Below are 17,114 nucleotides of genomic sequence, written 5' to 3'. Positions count from 1 at the left end.
GATAGATTCTTGATGTCACGAGGAATTAAGGGCTACGGGGAGAATGCGGGTAAGTGGAGTTGAAATGCCCATCAGCCATGATTGAATGGCGGAGTGGACTCGATGGGCCGAATGGCCTTACTTCCACTCCTATGTCTTATGGTCTTATGGTCTTATCAAATACTGGGGACATAGTTTTAAAGTGGGAAAGGTAAAGTTTAATGGAGATGTATGTGGCAGACGATGATAGGTGCCTGAAATGTGCTGTTAGGGGAGGTGGGAGAAGCAGATACAAGAGCAATATTTAAGAGGTATTCAGATAGACACATGACCAGGCAGAGAACAGAGGGATACAAACCATGTGCAGACTGGTATGATTAGCTTAGACATCATGGTTGGCACAGACATGGTGAGCCAAGGGCCTGTTCCTGTGCTGTACTATTCTATGTTCTATGACAGGAAAGTTAAGAAAAAGTATACAGAATCACGGGCCTTATAAGTGGTGGTACAGAATTTGAAAGTGAGAAAATCATTGCAAGCTGTTACAAAATACTGCTTCAGCCTCAACAAGAGTATTGTGCCTGCACAGACAACAGGCCGAACATTCCTCTTTTGTGCTGCAATCATTGTATGTCTCTACAAATCCCTTAGATTTACCTTGGCTACTTACTTGTTTGACCTGTAGGCCATGACTCCATATTCTTTCTAACAAATCACAGAGACTAGCAATCAGCGTATTTTCTTCCACTCCTGTGATAGTCACCTCGCCATGACCCAGTTCCACTGCTTCTCTCCCCATTTTCTCTACTAGCATGCGCTTCGTCTGCAAAAGAGATATTTGTGAATTAATAAACACATTGGAAAAATAACAATTAGAATTGCCATTCTGACCTTGTAGAAAGAAGTTGAGAACTTCTCATTGCCTTTGGAAGCAGATATACCATGAAAATAGTATAAAATTATGCAGACCAGAATGAGCCGAGGTTTGATCCTTGACATATAACTGACTAAGTAGATAATTTCATCAATTTAAACAATTTGAGTTTTGGATACAACTACCTGAACGTTTCTGGGGTGAGGAAGTGGACGGATAGAAAAAATAAGTTTTTCCAGTTTACAATCTAATGAATGCTACTGAACAATGCCTGCATGGGTAAAAAGGCTCAAGTTTGGCTGGAGTAACTTTCATGCTCAAATAATTCAACTGACACAATCTAGACTTAGACATGAACACGGACACTTGACGAGCTCCAGAAAAGTATGTGCATCACTGTACCCCGCTACTACAGCGAGTACTTTCAAGAAAAAAAGGAGGGAAAACTTCATAGAAAAACAAAATTACCTTATTACGACATTCCTTCAATAGGCCCTCAACAAACTTCCAGTTGGTATGTGCAATTACTGATGGAGATAGGTTAGACAGCTTCGGCTGACGCATGCTTGTTCCAAGGTTCCGAGCTTCCTGTATGTATTTCTTCAATAAGAGAAATAAGCAGAGTAAGAAGAATGAGCATAATTTCAACTATCAGAAAGTGGATCACAAATTAACTTGCATTTAACACTGACAGGTCATCATGTTGAAATCATGAGTTAAACGGTCTTTTTTTAAAAGAATCAATGACTGAAGCATCACGATAAACTGCACAAAAATTAAATTTTAAAACCAGAAATTCAAATACACTCAATTTTCTCAGTACATTCAAATAAAATCCCAGTTTAAAATTATGGGCTGGATTTTCTGAAGAGTGACAATCTCACGCAGAATGCCACTGTGCCCCTTTTTTTATATATAAAGTATGAAAAGAAGCTCTCCATTTTTGAAAGGACATACCACTCAGGTCTCCCTCAGAAATGCAGAGCTGTACTTCCATTCCATTTTGTCAATTCTTTCATAGAGCAGAACTGTCAAAAGAAGGCAAACCATGTCCCCTTTCCACAGCAGTCAGCTGAAATTTAAAGGTCTTGACAGCTGTTTAGACAGGTTCTGGGAGTAGGGTACCAACTTTGGAGAAGATGCCAAAGAAGTTTACCAGGATTTACCTGGATTTGAGTTCATTAGTCATGAAGGACAGGTTGGACAAACTTGGATTGTTTTTGATGAAACAAAGGCTGAGGGGTGACCTATAGAAATATGTAAAATTATGAGAGGTGTGGATAGGTTGGAGAATCTTGTTCCCATGGTGGAAATGTCAAATATCGGGGACATATAGACCTGTTGCATGTTTGATTACAAAAGACAACTTTCCCAGAGGCACCAGTCACTAAAACATTCCAAGAATTGACGGAACTGGTTAAGGAACATTATGAAACCTCCTCTAATCCTGAGATGCTATTGGTTTCATTTGGCTATTAGGGAATAGGAGGAATCCGTATTGAGATTTTTGATGAGGTTATGACAACTGACAGAGGCATGTGATTTTGGGTCTACCCTGAAAGAGATGCTGAGATTCCGTTTGATATGTGGGATGAATGATGTAACCATGCAGAAGCACCTATTGCTGAAGCCCAACTGGACTTCACATAGGCACTGCAGCTGGCTTTGTCGCTATAAAATACGGCAAGTGGAGCATGGGATCTACAGGGCATTCTAGTGGAAATGGACATCCTCCTCTGTCCAACTGAATGTGGGGAACACCACGTGAGTGTAGGCAATCACAGAGCCTCATGCAGGGCACATCCTGAGCAGAGGGATCTTAGGCCAACACACAGCAGAACCTCCACAACAAAGCCAAGCTTCAGCTCAGTGGCTAAACAGTTCTTCAGGATCTGGGCTGGCAAACCATTGTAGTTGCTGGCATTTCGCAGACTCGAGACAGCACAAGGGTCCTACAAGGCCTCAACTGGAGTACGAAAACTTGTCAGTCAGTATCCAGGAAAGTGCACACACCCTGCACTCCCTACATATGGTGGAACAATTAAATTTCTGAGTGACACCTAAATTAATGTTTGGTTAAATGGTCACCCAGTTCCCATAGAGGTTGATACCCACGCAGCTGCATCTGTGGTTGCAGAATTTGTCTGTCTTTAACCAGATTTGCTCGGCACTTCACCTTTAAGCTTATGCAAGACCTTGGGCAGACTGAGAACACTGAGGAACCATTGCAAATTAGGGGTACGACTTCAGTTCCAGTGTCCTACGAGAAGCAATTGGTGCAATTACTACCGATGGCAGTAAAAGGCTTGGGCCCATTCCTATTAGGGTAAAGTTGGTGGAGAGAGATTCGTCTAGGTTGGCTCAACATTTTTCCATTGGAAAATGGCTGCCTCAGACCAAGTCCTAGTGAAATACCCAGGAGTTTTTTCAAGAAGGGCTTGGGACTATTATAGGGCTACAGCCATTTTACGCGTTGTCCAAGGCAAAATTCTGACATTTTGCAAGATCTGCCTCATGCCATTTGCCTTGCAGGAAGTAAAGGTGAAAGTCAGAAGGCTGGAGAGTGGAGGGATCATCAAACAAATGCAATTTGCAGAATGGGCAGGACCGGTCATATTGATTGTGAAGCCTGATGGTTCAATTCACCTTTGTGGATTTTAAGCAAACAGTAAACTACTTCTTGTGGCTGGATAAATAGGCAATCCTTGCACAGAGACATAGCGAAGGTGCTGTCCGTAATGAAACTGGACATGAGCCACACCTACTCGCAATTGTGTCTGGATGAGGAATCCTAAAAGTACACTACATTTAACAACTAATAATGGTTTACATCAATATGCAAGGCTGCACTCTTTTTCCAGTGGACTATTGAAAATGTTTTACAAGGGTTACCTCAGGTTGCCATTTATCTGCATGACGTACTAGTAACTGGAAAGACCAATAAAGAGCACCTGGTGAACTTGGACAGTGCTTAAATGTTTCTGCCAGGTGGGTGTACACCTGAAATGGGAAAGATGTACATTCCAGATGCCCCAAGTGATCTACTTGGGTTAGAAAGTCAACAAAACTGGGGTTACACCTGTTGGAAGTGAAAGTAAGGGCAATCAAAGGAGCCCCTGGCTCCCACGTCTGTACCAGAGCTTAGGTTTTTTCTTGAGTTAGTGAATTATAACAGAAAATTCATAGGTGACCTGGCCTCCATCTTGGCACCCTTATACTTACTATTGAAAAATGGTCAGCCTTGGAAATGGTCGTGTAGCCAAGAAGTAGCCTTTAAGGAAATGAAAACACAGCTATCATCTAAACGTGTTGGCACATTATGATCCCAAATGAAATCTGGTGCTGACATGCAAAGCCTCCCATATGATATTGGGGTCATATTGGCTCACCAGTGGCCCAACAGAGACGAATGCTTCCCAAACTCTGGCTGATGCTGAACGCAATTATGCCCAGATGGAGAAGGAAGGTTTAACACTAGTTTTTGATGTGAGAAAGTTCCACCAGTACCTTTATAAATGTGAATTTGCCATAATAACAGATCACAAACCCTTGCTAGGGTTACTGAAGGAAGACAAGGCAGTGCCGCCCATAGATTCCAGTAGAATTCAGTGTTGGACCCTTATTCTCAACACGTACAAGTGCAATTGGAACACTGTCTCGGAAGCCAAGTGGCTAATGCGGATGCCTTGAGTTGGCTCCCCCTGGCAGATACCCCACTGGTGGCCCCTCCCCGGAAGAGTCTGTTTTGGTTTTAAACTTTCTGGACACCCTTCCAGTCACCGCGGACAATATCCAACTGTAAAAACCAAAAATGCTGTCCTAGTGAAACTGAAACAGTTGGTGGTTATGGGAGAAATAGAAGGGCCATTGCAACCAGAATTTAAACCTTTTTTGGACCCGGTGAGATCAGATCACTATAAAGAATGGCACATTACTGTTGGAAGCAAGGGTGATTGTCCTGTGTAAAAGTCACTGGCAGATACTGGCCAAACTCTACCAGGGTCCTCCAGGGGTTTCCAAGATGAAGATACTGGGAAGAAGATATGTCTGGTGTCCAAGGTTGAATGCTGACATAGCTGTATTGGTAGGACAATGCCCAGAGTGCTAACAAGGACATCTTTTGCAAAAATATACTTTATTCATCGAAGGAAATCTTTATGTAGATACAAGTTCATGAAACTGTTCAGATTAATACTGTCTTTATTTACAGAGAAAAACAACATTGGTTTTGGCTTTCTCTATATTTACAAATAAACTCTTGGCATTTAGCTGACGCATCAGGAGGGTCCAATTACTGAATGAACTCCCATTATTCTTTGACATAAGGACCTTCTACAGTGGTCATTCCCCACTACACCTTGGCGGCAGCTGCCCAAAGCTTTAGTCCTGGGCCTTGGAATGTGCCAGTTTGCAACACTCAGTCTGGGACTATTCTTTCAACTGGAAGACCAGCAAGCTTTGGCAGACCAAAAAGCATCTTTCACCAAGTTGATGGTCCTCCAGGCACAGTTGACCGCTCAGTAATGTCATCTCAGCCTGACATAATGAGGATCAGCAAATCCTTTTATGCCAGACACAATAACATGAGGGCCATTGACAGTATGGCCTCCCAGTCCTCTATCACTGAAGTCTTAGCTGATAGCACGTGGGAGAGGCTGGACCAGCTGCTATCTCTGGATGAGCTGACCAATGCCCTCGAGTCCTTTTGAAAAGAATAAAAGTTCTTGAGTTATGGCTTACCAGCCGAGTTGTGTTTTCTGCTCTGTGGAACTCGATTGGCCAGGACCTGCTGGGAGTATAGGACGGTATGCTTATGGCAGGTACTGTATGCAAATCCATGAGGAAACGCATCATTACCTTCATCTACAAGCAGGAGGGGGAAGGGAAGAAATTAAAAATTGGTGACTAATATCACTTGAACGTGGATTACAAAATCCTGTCTAAGGTCATCATCCAATGGGTCAGGTCTGCTCTAGAATCAGTAGTTCATCCCAACTAAATCTGTGCTGGGAACATTGCTGAGACCCTCGTGCTCCTCAGGGATACAATTGCCAGTATTCAGGACAGTGGGGTGGATACCTGCCTCATCAGCCTGGACCAGGAGAAGGCCTTCGACAGGATATTGCACACCACATGAGAGATGTTCTCTCCAAAATGGGTTTTGAGGAGGGAATCTACTCTATACCAACATTGTTAGTGCAGTATCAATCAATGGGTGGGAATCAAAGTTTCCTGGTCAGACCTGGAGTCAGGCAGGGCTGCCCACACACTCCTGTCTTGTTTGTGTGCTGTATAGAACATTATACCAAATCCATTAGGAAGGATGTGAACTTGAGAGGGTGACTATTCCAGGTGGTGGGGACCTGCAGGTTAAAGTCTTCCATGTACATGAATGATGTCGCTGTTTTCTTTTGATCTGCTGTCAATGCACATACTGTGACTATTTGAATGGGCCTCGGGTACCAAGTTAAATATGGCAAGAGCGAAGCCATGCTCCTTGGTAACTGGACCAACTAATCCTTTAACCCCTTCACCATCAGGACCCACTACTTGAAGGTGCTGGGTATTGGGTTTGGAGGGTGTGTCACAAAAGTGAGGCAGAAACTAGGCAGCTGGGAACACCAGTTACTCTCCATTGCAGGTTAAAAACCTGGTCATCATGCGTGAGGTACAGTGTTGTTGTATGTGGCACAGGTTTGGCTGATGCCCCGAACCTGCACCACTGCAGTCACCTGGATCATCTTTCATTTCACATGGAGGTCGAAGATGGACTAAATCCGAAGGGACGTTATGTATAAAGAACTTGACAAAATGGGGAAAAGCATGCCCAATGCTATCTTCACCCTGATGGCCACCTTTGTGTGCGGCTGCATCAAGCTGTGTGTAGACCCTCAGTATGCAAACACCAGTGTCACTATTTACTGAGGATCTACCTGTCCCCAGTGTTGCAAAACATAGGCTTGGCCTCATTGCCATGGAACGCTCCAAATGGTTGGACTGATCTATACCATCTGTCCCTCATGGAGAAATTTATGAAGGAAAACACCTTTGACCACAAGCCCATCAGACAATGATCAGCATGTAATGCCATCAAGACCCTTCGGGCAAAGGGGAGTGTGGACCTTGTCGAATGGTTCCCTATATAGATAATGAAAGTCATTTGGCAAAATGCCTCATCACCAGAACTTCCCAACAAGCATCAGGACATTGCTTGGCTGGTGGTGAGAAGGGCTCAGTCTGTGAGATCCTTCATGCATGCCCAGACTCTGCGCCACCACACACTGCCCTCAAAGTGGCTGCAGAGAGGACGAGATTGTCACACACCTATTTCTGGAATGTATCTATGCAAAGAAGGCTGGAGAAAAATGGAGTAATTCTGTCAAGGTTTGTCCCAAGCAGCTCTGTGATGCAGGATTCTGCACTCTACAGTTTGTTCCTCAGGATGCATAAATATCAACTATGCTGAGGTGCAGTATCCCACACTCCTGCAGAAACAGATAAGCCAACATAGACAGATATCGTATAGTAGATTTAACGTTACGCACATTAATACTTGCAGTCTTTAAGCCCATTTTTGCTTTATACAGTTGTTAAAACCCAAAGTCCATTTACCCAAGGACTTATCACTGAGGCAGTCCCTGCATTCTTGTGGTGTGGGTGAACTGTTGGACCCTCGCAGGGCTGAGGTAGCTCTCCAATTCCTCCCTTGGGCCGTTGCCCCTGTCTGGCCTCATTGGGCAAGTATTAAACTAGGAATGGTTCGGAGTCAGACCAAGGAGCTGTCGTCCTCTGCTCCTTATTCAAAGTGTCGCTGCTCCCAGTCGCCCAGAGCTGTGGTGTGGAGGACGCCCTTGGTTCCTGACAGTGGAAGGCTGGGTTTCGCACACCCCTCATGACATCCGCCATTTTCTATTAAGGGGTGCTTCTCTCCTTCTCCCCGGTAACCTTGATCCTTCTTTTCTGTTGATGACCCTCCATCTGTAAGTCCAGCAGACCTCCAGCAGCTTCTGTGGCCATCGTGCAGTTGTCTCTTCCTGTTCTGTTGTGGACCTGTTTAGGCCTGGCAAGGTTTTCTTTTCTGGCTTTTCTTCACCATTTTCCACTCCCCTGACTCCTTTGTCACCTCCTCCTCCATTGACTCTGGATTCTCGTATGGAGGTGGAGTCTGTTGTGCCACTGTGCTGGTTACTGTCTATCCTTTCTGGCCTGTCCCTCCTCCTGTGTGACCCTCCCTTCATTTTTTTCTACTGGAAGGTGCCACTGCTCGCCATCTGAGTGTATGTAGCCCTCTTGGGTATGCCATATACAGGTGGCCCACTTCCTAATACAGATTGCAGATCTTTGCTTGTTGACAGTCTTTGGTCAGGTGCCCCTCCTGCCTACAGTTTCTGCGTTTCTGCACAGGGTCACGTTGCACTCCACCACTATGTGTCCTGATCTCCCACAGGTTCGACAGATCCTGAGCTGCCCTGCATATGTCAGATAACCTCAGCTCCCTCTGATCTCAAAGCTAGATCATGGGTCAAGAGCATTCCATCAGTATCTGCCCTCAGGGTTACCTTAACCTGCCATTTGCTGGTCCAGATCCTGAAGGGAGTCCATCACATCATTGCTGCCACTTTCCACTTGCACATACCTTCCCAGGAAAGTCAAAACATCTGCTGTTGGTACATGGGGGCTATACATATGGATGATGAACACCTAACTCCTCTCTACAGGTAACACAAACAATGGCTCTGCATTCAGGACGGAGAAGGAACCCTCACTGCCTTTCTCCTCAAATATCTTCAGAGAATGTTCACATTGCTTCACTCCTGAAGATCACATCGAAGTAACCGCCACTGGGGATTTCCTGCAGGAAATGGATGTCTGCTGCTTGGAGTTCACAGTAATCCAATAGAATCCTCTTCCCAAAAATGTCTGTACGACCTCTGTGCTTTCTTCCACTTTCTTCATACAGCCACCCTGACCTGGGGCACAGGTGCTTGCTGAGGGCAGAGCTCTAGGTTAGCTTTTCTCTAAATTGGCATTTGGCTGAAGTCAGCATAAAGATCCACCAATAGCAGGTCAGCTCAACCAATGATGCTCCAAAGTCCAATTACAACCCAGTGATGATCTCAATTGCTCTGATGACTCAACTCAACACTTGACCTTAGGTCAAAAGCTGAAAATGTGTTGCTGGTTAAAGCGCAGAAGGTCAGGCAGCATACAAGGAACAGAAAGCCCTTCATCAGGAATGAGGAAAGTGAATTTCCTGTTCCTTGGATGCTGCCTGACCTGCTGCGCTTTAACCAGCAACACATTTTCAGCTCTGATCTCCAGCATCTGCAGACCTCACTTTTTACTCTTAGGCCAAAAGTCCGAGAAGATAAATTGCCAGCAGCACTCCCACATCTGTGGGAATGGCTGGGTAATCTGTGGAGTTGGTTGCATGTCAACTATGCTGGTTCTTTCATGGACTCAATATTCCTGATCAAAGTGGTTGGACGTACATAAAGTTTGTTCAGCAAATTCTGGGATGACAATTGAGAAGTTGCTAGCATCAATCGTAGTGCACTGACTCCTGGAAGTATTGATCACGGTCAATGAGACATAATTTACCAGCAGGGAATTTGAAAATTTCCTGAAGTCCAATGGCATTCGGCACAAAAAGCCAGCTCCATACCATCCAGCAGGAATGCCAATCCTGGCCAAATGCCTCTTCCAAGCAGAAAAGACAATTTAATTCAAGGGACGAAGTTTGGTGCCAGAACCATAGAAATGGCCATGTATGGGTACAAGGTGAGATTGACACAAGGGTAGGTCCCGTGACTTAAAAAGTTCAAGTAGGTGATACAGTCCTGAACAAACACACGGATCACCTGAATGATGTTAACTTGCAAACAGGGCAGGAGAAAAACATATCTGGCCCTTCAGAACAGCCGGAAGGCCTGTCAGAAACCAAAGAAGTTCTTCCTCCATCTCGTGTCAAGCAAACTTTGGAGACCAAAGTGGATGCAGCCTCAATATCATTATTGCAGAAGAGGAGAAAATCATCCCTAGACCTGACCTGGGGCAAAGACGTCGCAAGAGAAGCAACAAGCTAAAGACCAGGCCTACCATTCCAGACTTCGGAGAGGGGCAGTATGTAGTGATTGGCCCAGGTCAACAATTCCAATCAAGAATCTCGTAGTCAGAGGGTCCACCTGGTTCTAATCAGGAAAGCATTGGCTGGCCAATATAACCAGGAGATTAGAATCTCATCAGTTGAGGACAGACTCCGAGCTGGCCGGCGACAACCAGTGTACTGTGCACTAGTAAATAAAGTCAAAAAACACACTGCTCATCAGGTGGTTGTGAAGAAGCAGTGCTTTGAAAGCAAGTGCCTCCAAATAAATCTGTTGGTCTATAACCTGGTGTTGTGTGATTTTTAACTTGGTCCAACCCAGTCCAACACCGGTTCCATCAAATCATAACTCATAAATAAAGTGTTACTTGATGACAGAAACCAGCCTCTGTGCAGTTTTTTAAGGAAGTTTCTGACTTTTGTGGAGGTTTTTGGAAGATTTTAGGTATAGACAAATTATACACAGAAAAATTCAATTTCCCATGAAATTCAATTGGAGTGTGCTACAAGGTCCTGTGAGATATTGTGTTTTAGGTTGTCTTTACTAACTCACTCACCAGCTGGTTATATTTATTAATACTGGGTTTAAAGTTCATTCATTCATTACCCTTTACTAACCTGTCGTTTACATGGTTTCATTCATTCATTTACATAACTGCATTTTGTAGTATGTTTTACTATTACAATATAGACTAAAATTAATGATTTGGAGATACCAGTGTTGGACTGGGGTGTACAAAGTTAAAAATCACGCAACACCAGGTTATAGTCCAACAGGTTTAATTGGAAGCACACTAGCTCTCGGAGCACCGCTCCTTCATCAGGTGATCACGTGAAGATGGAGCGGCGCTCCAAAAGCTAGTATGCTTCCAATTAAACCTGTTGGACTATAACCTGGTGTTGTGTGATTTTTAACTCTGACTAAAATTAAACATCGCTTTCATAAATCCCTCTCAGGCCTATTTCTACATCAAAAGCTACTTCTGAATAGGTGTCAATATCATAAAAAGTACCATCCCCATCTACTAAAGATTATAAAATTAGACAGCCCTTACCAACTGTCTCTCAGACCCGAATAGGTTACAGAACACCAAACATTTTCCCCATTTAGTATGTACTTGTTAAATACCTTTTAACTGGGCTGTTATCTCTTGAAGGAACTGTTAAAACAGTGCTTATGCGAATTTGCATGAATGAATGGAACTCACACCAGAAAACAATAAACAAATCTCACAATCCAGCTGAAGTGATCAGTGTAATATCCTTTATTCTTTTATGAAGTACAGGTAACTCATTTGAACGATATAGGCCTAGTTTTTTAACTTAAAAGAACTAACACCTCTTAATTAAGCTAACAGGACAGACACTCTTAATCTGATCAGGAGTAGCAGCCAGTACTTAGCACATGTTCTAACCCATCACCTGTCTCAGAAGACAGAAACCCTTCAAACCTTTGTGTACGATAAAAAAACAAACAATGTAACAACATAGTAATGGAATTTTAAACTAAGTAAGAAATGTATATAAAGGGTGTCTTGTAAGAACTGTATTTCAGGATTCTCTAGCTGCCTTGAAATTGTGCTACTTACGTTTTCGGAATAAAGAGGCTATTTTCCACATTTTTAACGTTGCCTAAAATTAAACATCCCTTTCATAAATCCCTCTCAGGCCTATTTCTACATCAAAAGCTACTTCTGAATAGGTGTCAATATCATAAAAAGTACCAATTTTAGCCGTTATTTGAACACAATTCCACAGTCCCCATGTGTAACTCTTACCTATGCTAGCTTTACAACTGCCTGGCCAGTGGAAAATCTGCCCCTCCAAATCAACTAACAGCAATAAATGTCTAGACTGGCTTTCAAAAGAAAAGTTCAGATGTAGTGACAGGGAACACTCACCAAAAAGAAATACAAGAACAAATTCTGCAGTAACCTTCAATACTGCAGTTAAACTCTCCCACTTATCTTCTTTCATTTCAATCGTGCCATTGTACATGTTAACCCAAGAATTGGCAGCAAACTGTACACCGAACAAGTATTTCCAGTTGTGGACAAGGTTGTATGCAAAAAATGATTGGACTCTTGTACCTAGTTTGTGTAAAGTGGGTTTTTATATTTTGTGGAACCACTGCAAATATGTTTTTAAATCTTTTCCTTCAGATCCCAAATCCAAAAAACAATGGAAGATCTGAAATGTCATTAGAAAAAATTTTCTAACTATACGTAGTGGGTCTAAATAAAGATTAGGAATTTGTGCAGGCTTGGTGGGCAGAAAGGCCAGTATTTATGCTGTATTGTGTTGTACTGTATAATGTACTGACAATTTCTTTGCCCTGTTACACCCCAGGCATAATATGAATTAAGCTATAGACATTTTACACAGTCCCAAAGAGTTGAGTACTTTGGTAATTACTAAACAAGAGACAATGCTGGGAGCACAACACAAACAGCAAATTTACAAAAGAAAATCAAGGAGAATCTGTTCAAGAAACGGTGGGTTTTATACGAATGCAGTATGCGAGGTGAGGTGCATTTTTTAATTTTGCACTTCAAATGTATAATTAAGTTAAAAATCTTGAACTTTTGATGGCTTGATACTATTATGACAAGGGCATATAATATATTATTTGGGAATTTAGGAATTTAGTTTGAATTCTATGAAGCTAACTTTTATTTTTGAAAGAGGTCAAAGTCAGTTGGAACAGTGTACTTAATATATCATTTCGAAGAAAGCATGTAACTTAGGTTAAATACCTAGCAAGCTCCCTCTGGAGCTAATTTATCAACTACTTACATCGTCCAGGTTTATAACATACAGAAATATGGTCACTTGTAGTTTGAAAAGAATCAACTCAGAAGAAAAGGAAACCTTGTTGGTTGCATTAAGGAAAATAATCCATGTTTTTGGAGTCTTTGTAGAATCTCCAGAGTCTGCAGAAATCTTCTGGCTGCCAGAACTGAAAAGGAAGCCAGGTTTTCAGAACTGGAAAGAGGTCTCTTGGCCACCAAAACTCAAAGCATAAGTTCAAAAACAAATAGTTGTTAGTAGTTAAACTAATTGTGATACTTCACTGGGATTAAGTATCTGTAAAGGATATTGTTGAGAAAAAGAGTTGAATTTTTTGCTGATTATGCTAAGATCCTTCTAAAGTTTATTATATGTGGCTTTATTTGACTTTTCTCTTTTGTGTAGGAAGCTTATGTCCTTTTGTAAAAGAACATTGGCAGCCTCATGTGAATATCTTCAGTGACTAGCTTAGTAACTAACAACAAAAATAAAAGTAATGATCTATCAAACTAGGTTTCACTTTGGGATCTCATTTGCCCGAGATTACCATCAACTGGGATGATTTTCTTGAAAATAGCTACAGTATAACTGATATGTTATCACCACAGTTTTCCTTTGTGGATTTACTGTTCAATTTCATTCATCGAAAAACTAATTTCTTTTAAAATGCAGAAAATCAGCTCATCCTAATTCTTCCTGCTGTTTAAGCAAGTTAAAGGGAGGATTTTACATAGCTTGATTACAAAGTGTTTCTGGCACTGAAACAAACGATTCAACTTATGACAATATTGGGCTGCACAAAAGCCTCTTCCAAAAGTGAGACAACTGATTAAGAATGATATTTAAATGCACACTTTTTTCCATAGAATGGATATGTAGCAATGAGCATGTTCACCAAGCATAAAGGGAAATGTAGCCAATTCAGTAAGCATATGCATATTTCTTCATCTTACACTTGTAAATAAACTCGAGAGGAGCTGTACCAAGACTCAAAATGGTTTTTAAATCACAACAATTTAGTACTCCAAGTAGGTTATTCATAATATCTATTGGGACATTGTATCAAATATTGATGCAAAAGAAATGGAGTGCGCTTCTTTCATCACCCATTACATAGAGAAATCTGCATTTAGAACAGCAGGTAAAAAGCCAATTCATAGATCTGAACTAGGGGATGAATTTATGGTGCAGTAATTAGAATGGCATGACACTACAAATGCACTTCAGTCCTTTGGGTATTTAAGGAGGTGTAATTGTTCTCAGGGTAAACTAAAGCAAATTGAGATTGGCTGCAGTGCAAAACATGGGAGAATGTTTCCTTGAAAAAGAACCAATAGGGTAAAATGGGAATGTCAATTTTTTAGGGTAAAAACAATGACTGCAGATGCTGGAAACTAGATTCTGGATCAGTGGTGCTGGAAGAGCACAGCAGTTCAAACAGCATCCAATGAGCAGCGAAACCGACGTTTCGGGCAAAAGCCCTTCATCAGGAATAGGAGAGGTTACGTGCCGGCGCATTGCTGCAAGTGTGGAGCGGAGGATCCTGAAAGAGAACTGTTGCTGGTGTTTTTGAATCTGTAGTCTGTACTGTTTGTCCTGTTCGGGTCCAAACTCTGCTGGTTTAAAGGTGGTTCGGAGTCCGTGTGGGATGAGTTGGTTTTGGAGGCAGGCACTGAGGAAGCAAATGTGGCTATGGTACCGAGTTTGTTTCACGACATGGTTGAAGAACTTCAGGGCAGAGGAAATGACCTGGGAGTTGCAGTGGGAGAGGGACTCCCTGAGATTCTTGTAGAGAGAGGAGGAAAACTTCTTCAAGGCAGGCATCCTTGCAAGAGGATTCGCAGTAGGGTTAAAATCTGGTTTCCAGCATCTGCAGTCATTGTCTGTACAAATAGTACAGACTACAGATTCAAAAAACACCAGCAACAGTTCTCTTTCAGGATCCTCCGCTCCACACTTGCACCCATGTCAATTTTTTAGCCCAGTGGTATAAAATTGAGAAGGTCATTTCCAAGAAAGATAACCATCAAACTGTAAAAGTAGCATCAGACATTGCACTCAGAAACTTAGATGGGGGCTCAGAATATCACTCACTAAAATATTGGCAGAGTCAAATACGATGATGTCTAAAGGAGGGCTAGAATCTGTACTAGGCGCTAGAAAAGCATGAGTAGTTGCAGGACAAGCAGTCCCAGTGAAAGGGAAAAAAAACACAATTTTCAATATTATGTCCACATCATCTTTAATCAAGTCAGTTAAGGACACATTAACAGAACAGGCAGAGATTAAAAAATAAAGGAAGGAGAAAAAAAAACACTGCAATAACAAATCAAGAATCTGAAGAGGAACGTCACGAGTACAATTGGCCAATTCTTTCTAGGGAACTGGGGGGATGCAGTTTTGGCACACTTCACTCTACTGATAAATGTGATGAAGTTTATTGTAATCAGATAATTCAAAATACAGTATATATTAAGAGAATTCTGAAAATAAAGGGAAATCAAGCATGCAACAGATGCTGGTGATTGTTGAAATAAGAGAAGATAGCTTGTGTGTTAGCAAAAATTTGCTCTCTTCACTCACAAGCCACGAGTAAAGTTGAGATATTGTGGATGTAAGTTTGCTTGCAAAGCTTGAAAGATGTTTTCAGATGCTTCAGCACATACTATGTAACATCAGTGAGAGTCTCTGGCAAAGTGCTGGTGGTATTTCCCATCTCTCGATTTATAGGTCTTGGTTTCTTAAGTGGGTGATGTCATTTCCAGTTCTTTTTTCCCCAAGGAAAGGTTGGTAGGATCTCAGTCGATGTGTTTATTGATGGAGTTCTTGTTAGAATTCCATGTCTCTAAGAATTTTCATGTGTGTCTTTGTTTTGCCTGTCCTAGGATGTGTGTGTTGTCCCAGTCAAAATGGTGTCCTTCTTCGTCCGTATGGAAACTAGTGAGAGTGGCACGAGTCTTTTGGTGGCCAATTGGTGTTCATCTAACAGTTCTTGCACAGTATCTTGTAAATGACATTAGTTTTGCTGGTGGTATCTAATGGATCGTTTAGGTTCATTAGTCGCTGCTTAAGTGCGTTGATAGGTTTGTGGGCTATCATGATGCCAACGGATCTGAATAGTCTGGAAGTCATTTCTGATACATCTTTGATGTAAGGTAATGTGGCTATAGTTTTTGGTTGTGATGTGTCTGTTTGTTTGGGTTTGTTTTTGAGGAATCAACGGATTGTATTTTTTGGATACTTTTGGGTTCTTGAAAATGTTGTATAGATCTACCACCAGCACTTCACCAGGGACTCTCACTGATGACGTTACCTAGTATTGTGATGAAATATCTGAAAACAAACCTTCATGCTCAGCGAGCTAATTTACAGACTTATCATCAACCTGAGCTACAAGTCTTCTTAAAAATTGCTATCATAAACATTATCACTAATGGACTTATCAAAGTTTTGAAGGATGTATGCAATGACCAGAAACATAGACAAAGGTACTATTTGACTGAAGTGAGCCCCTGGAAGGTAACTCAGACCCAGATTTTATAGAGGTCCTAGTGGTCTGCTTATGCCTGTACATGTTGAAATACAATACGATCTCCAGTCTTGGCGACAGACAATCCACATACTGATGAGACAAGAACATGCAAGCAAGACACAGAAAGCCAACCAGAGTAACAAAAGAAAAAGAAATAAAGCAGTACAAGCAAATTTTCAACATTATAAAGAAAAGCAGATAAAAAAAGACCACGAACGTGAAGATTTACAGAAAGCATAAACAGAACAAGTTGCCTAATAAGTAAAAATAGAACTGAGATCAGATAAAGAATTTCCCTCCAGTGTGGAAACAGGCCCTTCGGCCCAACAAGTCCACACCGACCCTTAAAAGCGCAACCCATCCAGACCCATTCCCCTACATTAACCCCTGCACCTAACACTACAGCCAATTTAGCATGGCCAATTCACCTAACTTGCAAATCTTTGGGCTGTAGAAGAAAACCGGAGCACCCAGAGGAAACCCACGCAGACACAGAGAAAACATGCAAACTCCACACAGACAGTTACCCGAGGCAGGAATTGAACCGGGTCCCTGGTGCTGTGAGACAGCAGTGCTAACCACTGAGCCACTGTGCTGCCCCAGGTAGATAGGATAGTGAAGAAGGTGTTTTGTATGCTTTCCTTTATTGGTCAAAGTGTTGAGTACAGGAGTAGGGAGTTCATGTCGCGGCTGGACAGGACATTGGTTAGGCCACTGTTGGAATATTGTGTGCAATTCTGGTCTCCTTCCTAGCAGGAGGATGTTGTGAAACTTGAAAGGGTTCAGAAAAGATTTACAAGGATGTTGCCAGGGTTGGAGGATTTGAGCTTGAG

The 17,114-nt window shown here is 42.1% G+C and overlaps 1 protein-coding gene across 3 annotated transcripts in view; it reads right to left on the bottom strand.

Annotated features, from left to right (window-relative positions):
• Positions 1-17,114, bottom strand: part of dennd5a (DENN/MADD domain containing 5A) — a 268,461-nt gene that overhangs the window by 75,637 nt on the left and 175,710 nt on the right. For all 3 annotated transcript variants that reach the window (XM_060838913.1, XM_060838915.1, XM_060838914.1), the window contains 2 exons: positions 1,322-1,453; positions 650-802 (listed from right to left, as the gene is read on the bottom strand). In XM_060838913.1, the coding sequence (XP_060694896.1) occupies positions 650-802; positions 1,322-1,453 (285 nt within the window). The remainder of the gene's footprint in view (positions 1-649; positions 803-1,321; positions 1,454-17,114) is intronic.

Source organism: Hemiscyllium ocellatum, chromosome 18 (genome assembly GCF_020745735.1).
Source record: "Hemiscyllium ocellatum isolate sHemOce1 chromosome 18, sHemOce1.pat.X.cur, whole genome shotgun sequence".
In the NCBI taxonomy this organism is placed as follows: Eukaryota; Metazoa; Chordata; class Chondrichthyes; order Orectolobiformes; family Hemiscylliidae; genus Hemiscyllium; species Hemiscyllium ocellatum.
The sequence above is the reverse complement of the archived record's forward strand: the minus strand, read 5'-3'. Positions and strand labels throughout refer to the sequence as shown.